Source organism: Opisthorchis viverrini (genome assembly GCF_000715545.1).
Source record: "Opisthorchis viverrini unplaced genomic scaffold opera_v5_11, whole genome shotgun sequence".
NCBI lineage: Eukaryota > Metazoa > Platyhelminthes > Trematoda > Opisthorchiida > Opisthorchiidae > Opisthorchis > Opisthorchis viverrini.
Window position 1 is genome coordinate 689,666 of NW_008751667.1, and position 8,344 is coordinate 698,009.

The following is an 8,344-nucleotide window of genomic DNA, read 5'->3' on the forward strand; positions in this document are numbered from 1 at the left end:
GGCATCCCACCATTATCAACCATGATAAAAACCTTTATTGGTGTGTGTTGTGACCATCATCAGCAGTGTACTAATTAATTGGTGAGCCCGACGTGACTGGAATACGCAACCACAAACTTGAAGAAAACGCAAGGCGACTTTGTAAACATGATGCCTACTCTTATTTAAAGTCGTTTTGTTTCGTTAAATGCCTTTTTGGAAAAACAATCGGCTTGCAGAGGCCAGTGTAGGCGCAAGCCGAGAATTAGATAGACAAAAAATGTACACAGCGCAAACTTAAGTTTCTTTCATCTGCTTTCGAAGACGTCGGCTGAATTTAGTACAGCAGTGGCGAGGAATTTAGCACCTGCATACTGTTTTCCGAGTAATTTTACAAAATTGAGTTTCTTTCATCTGCTTTCGAGGACGTTGGCTGAATTTGGTATGACAGTGGCCAAGAATTTCGCACCTGCATACTGTTTTCCGAGTAATTTTACGCGCGCCCATAAATGATCCGAACGAGCGAGGATGCTAGATTATTTTGACTACAGAATTTGTATTACGGGGAAGGGTGTTAGAACACAGTACCCGATTTTGAGCCAATCACAGTGCATCTTTGTGCTTAGCGAAAACACGATACGATCCATTTCGTCAAGTATACATCAAATATGAGATGGCAGATCGTGTACTCAGTCATGAGTCCCTTAACTCCGTCGTATGATGTGGTTGGACGAAGTCTCCGGTATTTCAGGCAATCAGTCCTTGAACTAAGCAATAATTCTTTGTATTGTACTACTCATAAGGTTGCTGAAAATCCGTCGACAGCCCAGCAACCTTATGAGTAGTACATTACAAAGATAAACGTGCATCGCGATGTTTCAAACATCGTAGCGACTGAAACATGAAGCGGCCTGGTGCAGCACATTCAGATGCCTGAGAACATCACAAACGAGAGATTCAGCTGGGTTCCAAGTGAGTCTCTCGAAAAACCAAATTAGTTTGCAAATGAGTGTATATTCGCTAAGCAATAATTCATTAGCCTGATCCTGTTGCTACCACTGAAGATTCGGTGATCTTGACTATGTTAACGAGGCTTCGAGCGAGACCTAGGCACGACTGTGGTAGATTCATGAAGTATTCAATTCCATATTCCCATAACCCGTATATGGGATGCAGAATTCTGGTGGCGGAGAGATATCCCACAATTCTCCTGCCTGAACATTGCACGTTAAGTCAATAAATGAGGTGAAAGAGTATTCCGCACAGTTTGGACAATTCGGTTGAACCACTAAGTGAGTTCGACTGAATTCTCGATTGGTCAGGAAAAGAGGAAAAATCAGTTAAACTCCGCAGTTTTAGCCCATCAATCTTATGCGGCCATTTTTTCCACTCAGTAGATTCTAAACATTTTTCTGCGCTAAAATCATTACAAAATTCGAAATAAATTTAAAAACTTTGTGCTAATGTGATCCGTTCTTCTGGCCGATCGATGGACCACAAAGCTAAAAGCGAGCGCTCGTGATCAATTGGCCTGAGCTGTGGGCGGTCACGTGATCAGGTCAAGTGGGGCTCGAGTGGCGTACGGACGCTTTCCAACTGCGCAGACTGGGTTGACGTGAGCGAATCACGAATATGTCAGCTGTGACCAGACATCGATATTGATTAGGAAGTGGCCTCGGTGTGTAATTGCTACACTACGTATTTCACAAATACTTTAGCTTTCTTGGCTTGCTTGGAGTATTGATTGCCTGATTGCGTCGACGTGTGACTATGGTAGTTGACCCGTGATGTGTACTAAGCATTTCAACGTTCATGGCTAATGTAAGACCCTACATCCTTCCTCTTACGCACTAATTTGATCAACAAATTAGTGCTAATTTGCTAAGCATTGTATGACCACTAGTGTCCTGCGGAACCTGTGATTGTTTTTCGATACAACGACCACAAAACTCTCACCATAATCGATTATATTCAATAGTTAAAACGAAAAGCTAGAATGTAAACGTTCAGGACAGGCTGCGAAATTTTGTCTGCTTATCAGAACCGCCAAAAGGTCTCGAGCGGAATGGAAAATCCTGAGAAAATAGTTAGTCCTTCTCATGACATAGTGGCGAAACCGTCTGTCTTCTGTGGTTAATGCATTCCTTGTTACGCCTTTACATTTCTTCATAAACGCTAACCTCTCTAGGTCGATCTTGATTTTCCGGTATTTGCTGTGTTTGGGCTTCGACAGCGAACAACACTCAAACTAATTGCATCGGGGACATGCAGACGCTTTTACGTGAAGACCGCAAGCATATATACGACCCCAGAAATGTGTTTTTTTTTATGCAAAAAACGGGAATATCTTCCTACGGAGATCTACTTGTTTTCATAGTACGAGCGTACCGTTACTCAAACTTGTTCTCAAATTCATCCCCTAAAAACTAGTGCCCTTTTTAGCGGACGCTAAGTACAAGCAAGCACTACGCACTCAACACTCACAAATTCACAAAGATCGAAGTAAATTTTTCAACTTTCGCAACCTAAGTGAGACCCCAGTGGGAGACTGTGGCTATATTCAGTGATTACAATTAACAAACCGTGAGATTCAAGTAGGCCACAGTGGAAAACATCACAGCTGTTTTTGAAATCATGTACTTTTAATCCCTTTTACACTTTTTTCTATGAACATTCACTGCAAATTCTCGTTTGTGACCTAAAAAATGAACCGCGTGTTTTTCAAAGTATTATCGACTGACTCATGAGGGTCAGAGTATTTCACCACCCCTTCTATCAAAGTTGTTGGCTCTAAATAGTAATTATGTCATTGCCTGGAGTTACACACCGCCACGTTGAGTATCACTCAGTGCTTCTAGTTTGTACATCACAACCCGAAAACGTCAACCCAAGCGTAGCTTCACACATAACAGTTTCTCCTGTAATCAGGCCACTCAAAGAAAACGCTCATTATTTGACAGCCTAATGTGGATTTGAGTAGATCACGATCCAAGTTACTTTGCTTTGATATGCTTTACTTTAGATGGACTGGTTGTCCTCACAACGGGATAAGTTGACCCCACAAATGCTTCATAGTGTGGCTCTCCAAAAATGACGGTTACAGCCAATACAGAGTGGTATTCAATTACGTAGTCCAAGTTACCACTAAGCCCCCCATACCCAACTTGGTGGTAACGATGTAGGTGAAGGGAACGGTTCAAGTTCGCGAAGCATGCTTTGGGAATTTTGGACAACGTGGCTGAAATAATGAAGCTGTCACTCCTATGGTAGCCACCTGAAATGTGGGCTGTTGAGGCAACATTCTCGAATGTTCCGTCAAGCCGCAAACGCTTAGAATGTGCCCCCAGACGCCAGTCGTCTTGTGATTGGAGGGGTGGAGCACGTGACACTACCAAGTTCCAAAAAGACCACCTATTATTCGCTTGACTGTCGCTTTGACTACACAGGACTTTGCACGCAGTCTGCTTTCCATTTTCAGCCCTACGGTCTTGACAATTTGTGTAAAAACGGTTGAAGGATCATTCTTTTCTTTGACTTGCAAGTTGGACCGAATGGCAAAAACAAGTACCAAAGTGCACCGGCTAATTTGACTTTATGATTTCCCTTGGAAATGGTTATCCGTTTGTCACTTACTTGCTTGGAGAATAACTTTGTTCTCATTTTTTTCTCCCAAAAGACCTACGGTACCTGCATGGTAACCGATTAGACAGGAAGCCGTCCTCTGGTTTTCGGTGTCCTCACCGAATAAGTGATTTTCAGTTGCGTTGTCCTAATCCTGGATCGCTAGAGTGCCTCTACACCGTCTGTTGCAAACTAGGTCAGTTGCAAGGTTTAATAACATTGGTGTTGTAGGACTTATATACCGGAAGCCAGCTCAAAACTCTCACCGTGAACCCAGACTCCAGGATTCAGGGACAAGTAGTTACTTAGGTTTGACGGAAACAATCAGTTTGCTCGATACACCATCAGCAGTCATCTATCGAATGTGCAATTTTTTGTAAATTAACTTTTCAGTGACTTTTGTGAACGTGTTTTAAGTTCTGAAGCCATTTTGTTCGTCTTCGGAAAGTGTACTTTACAGCACAGAGCCTTGCCCATTTACTCCTAAGCCCGGTGTTTTGAAAACCCAATGCATTAGACAATTGGATAATAAATAAACCCGAGAACTTCACTTTTGCGAGGCTTTTGATTGTCCGGACCGTTTTTTTTATCAAATCATAAGCTGATCCAGTAAAAACGATCAAACTGACACCATTATAACAAAACAAGTCAACCGGAGATTCCGGTGAAATTCAAGCATGTCTTTCCAATTCTTCTGGCGCAAATACCAGAAACAGAAGACTGGAAAATTGCGCTAACCCCTTATCATTTGTTTTTTTTCTGCTGCACGGCACGATAAGAAGCGATTTGTCTCTTTGTGACTGTCAAACCGACACATAATTGGTTTTCCATTCAGACAAGATAAGTCAGCAGTTTAGACAAGCTGCTGATTAACTCTCGATTGCTGCGCTGAGCACAATTCACCATATCAAATGTTGTTATTGGTTATGAACTTTTTGCAGAGAGTCACGCATCTAATTGGAGAGGAAAGCACAAGAGCACAACTCAGTTTGATTAAAAACACGACGGGTTTTGTTTCCCGCACACTCCGAAATGCAGATTTGAACCAGTGGAAAATATGTTTTCCAGGGACGTTTTGTTTCGAATTAGGATTCCTATGACCTTGAGGATTTGCGCTTTTACTCCGGTAAAATCAGCCCATAATTCTAGATTAAACCGACTGAAACTCCCACATATTTTTGTTATAGAAAGAGGTCAGGTTGGTCCGAAACATTAAGTAAAATAACAGCTGCAGAAATTCACCTGTACGAGTGGAGATCATTGCGAAACAAAATTTACCAATGTATGAATATTTTGTCGTATTTCGTTGGATCATATATTTACCCAAGACTCACAGAAAACAGTTTTGAACTCGATCGATGCAACGTACAGCGTAAACCTACCGTGGGACCATTTTGCGTTTATCAGAGAGAAATGAATCAACAGTGTACTTCGTTTCCCCCGGTCAAACTCTTCCTTTCTCTGCTGCTGTTTGCTGCGTCTGCCACATGGACTCGATATGCATTTATAATCCCTCATGAACTTTCAACCTTTGAGTTGTCGAATCAATTTGGTCAACCATTCTTTACACGTGCTGTTTTAACCATTTTGCGTTACCGTGTGTTGTACTCAGGCGTGTGTCGCAAACTAAGATCGATTTGCCATTCTCCCCCGGCTTGCTTTGAACTTGCGCTACTTTGTGCAACAGTTTAGAAGGAAACCCCACATAATTTGAGGTCTTTACCCCTTTTATTACGTATTTTATACATGTAGTACCGCTTCTTTTGATAAATCTCAAGAATCCACAATTTCTGGATTCTGATTTTGCGGGTCACTTAAGTGGGTTTTCCTGAATACGTCGAAGTGTTCTACAAACACCTTCGTCATAATCTTTTCTTCTAATATTTGCAAAGAAATTGAGAATCAACGTGCTTACTCACTTTAAGGACCTGGTAGCATTTTGATCTCAACTCACTCAATGGTACAACAGCGAGAGTTGGATGCGAATACCAGTTGATGCGTAAAACCATACGGACGAGTGCCAAATAGTTGAATAGGGCTGTTATCTTCCTTCCGGTTCCACTACCCCTTCAGGAGGGATAGGTATTGGAAGTTGTGGAGCATTTTACGTATCCTGGAAGTTGTATCAGTTCTGATTATAGTGTGTCAGATGAGGTGAATGCACGAATCTGCAAGGCTCGGGCCGCGTTTGCTAACTTGAGACACCTATGGCGTCAGAATGGTTTATCCCTGAATCTGAAGGGATGTGTGTCTCAAGCTACAGTACGGGCTGTTTTGTTGTATGGCTGTGAGACTTGGCCTATTCGAGCAGCGGAACTGAGGCGTCTTCAGGTGTTCGACAAGTGTTGTCTCAGAAACATAGCTCGTGTGGGTTGGTGTCCGCGAATCCGTAGTGAGGCAGTCAGAAAGCGCTTATTCGGTTGTGCGAGGGGTACTTCCATTGAAGAATGTGTCCAGCACAAGAACCCGCGTTGGTTGGGACATGTGTTACGTTTGCCGAGCCATCGTTTATCGAAGAGAGTGCTGTTTTCCATGCCCATTTCAGAGTGGAGTAAACAGAGAGGTGGCCAATCCTTGACAGGACAGAGGAGTGATGTCATGCTGTCGATGATGATGATGACCCCTTCATGAAAGATTATCGTTCATTAGACTCGCATTCGAGGAGTGACTGACAGTCATAGGCAACAAAGAAGTAAAGAGTTAGTTGACGAGTGACCAGCTGAAACCACTTTTGTTCAGAGAGCCTCCGAAAGATGACAGCCTACCCATAGCCGTTGAAAGTTAACTAATGTCTGCTGCACAAAACTGACATGAGCTGACGTTTGGGTTGCAGTAGGAAACCTTTTTCAAGCATTTCTTCAATCATTCTATTTCACCATGCTGTACTCTGACTTTAAACTTCCCATATTATGGAGTCATCATCGGCGACTGTTCACTTGGATCCAATCCAGTAAAGCATGTTCAGCTCTGGGGTTGAGTGTGACTCCCACGCCATATATTCCACGAGTCATCGCTTCTGGGTCACCGGACACACGGAGAGAGAAATATGAAAGAGCTGTGTTCATGCTTAGCATTCTGAGATGCATAATCACGCTCGGGTCTTGTATGCGTGTTTCGGAGACACAGTATACATCGATTTTAAGGGGGTACAAGGTTACAGCAAGCATTGCCTGTTTGCCAATTTGACATAGAGTACGGATGTCAAAAGCCCCTATGTTGAAAGGATCTCGTGGATTTAGAAAGGCGTTATTTTGTTTAATGTTTGTAGGCAGCGAACAGCATAAGGCCGTTTGGTCAGATGACTGACGCAATAGGAGAAGAGCACACGGTTAGAGACAATTCCAGAGTGCCAAAGCCTCAACGGAGCCAAGTGAAAAGCGGGGATATAGTCAACCTAACGATATCTCGGCCAGTAGCACCAGACAGCACAAGGGAGCGAACCGTATTGGTGGAAGACAAAGTACTTAAACTGCGCTTAGAAGAAAGGCCATACAATTCTACCTACAAAGGTTTCTATCTACAAACCACGTGTTTTGGTGCTTTCATAATCACAGTGGTAGCAATAGTAATAACAATAAAGCTGACAACAAAATGATTGATTGATATACTTTTGTGGAAACCACATATCGTAATAGAATCCCTCTTCCACAGGAGGTCCATAGCACAGATGACCACCGTAAGCCTGTTCCAGTGCCTCGCCCAAGACGTGCGCAGAAGAATGCCAGAAGACGTACTGACATGCAATGGTCGAGAAGGAAATGAGATCCGTTTTTAACATTTGGGTAAATCATCATGCCTTCCGCTTCAAAATACTCACCCAAATTGGAAGGAAGGTTGATCAAGATGTCATAAACTGCATCTAGCAAATTTTCGCTTCTAAACAACACTACGCGCTCTCAACAAACAAGGCTCTAGAGTGACTGATGCGCATGCTCGTATGCTGTACATTGGAACCTATCGTTCAGCCGCGACACTACTTCGGAGCACAGCTACCGTTCGAGCTGTAGGAACACAGTTCCAGATCGGACTCTCATGGCAAAGACATAAGCACTTCAGTCTGACATGCCTCCGCTCTGCTACGAATGGAAGGCGGGATGGCTCAAGCGGTTAGAGCGCGAATTTATCCAGATCGGTCATGGCAAAGACATAAGCACTTCAGTCTGACATGCCTCCGCTCTGCTACGAATGGAAGGCGGGATGGCTCAAGCGGTTAGTTAGAGAATTTACTGACCGGAAGGTCCGTGGTTCAAATCTGACCTCCGCCTCTCGACTTCCCCTGTCTAGGATTGGGCAACCTGGCAGTATCCCAGCCCTCGTGCTTCCTTCAGATGGCATGGCAGCTAGTCACCGAAAGGGCGTTACAGCAGAACGTTTATCCAGACGATCACTTTTGATATCAGTCTATGTGTCGTTTTATGAGGGAAGTTTTTGATGAAACATCCCATCTGAACAGCTGGGATAGATATTATTCTTGTGTTTGTTTGTAGGCATCTAGGAGCATAAAGCCCTTCGGTCAGATGACTGACAATCAAATGGCCCAGCGACGTTTGCTTGTGCGGTGGAAAGGTGTTGGAGAGGGTCATCGGTGGACGCTGAATTGCTCGGGCAAATGATACTTCCCGGTTGCCCAGGCCTAGGAAGTGGGTTTGGTTGAGGTACCCCACCTTGAGCCTTTGACTCAAAAGTCTGACCCACAAGGCAGTGGGAGATTGTGGGGTTTTGTTCGGGGACCCTGACCCTAGCC

At 43.7% G+C, this 8,344-nt stretch overlaps 1 protein-coding gene across 1 annotated transcript; it reads right to left on the bottom strand.

Annotated features, from left to right (window-relative positions):
• Positions 1 to 6,518: 6,518 nt before the first annotated feature.
• Positions 6,519 to 7,378, bottom strand: T265_01032 (hypothetical protein; the record flags this gene model as incomplete). The annotated part of the gene is made up of 3 exons (XM_009164975.1): positions 6,519 to 6,902; positions 7,126 to 7,180; positions 7,209 to 7,378. 3 exons carry the CDS (start codon positions 7,376 to 7,378, stop codon positions 6,519 to 6,521), a joined length of 609 nt encoding a protein of 202 aa, XP_009163239.1.
• Positions 7,379 to 8,344: the final 966 nt, after the last annotated feature.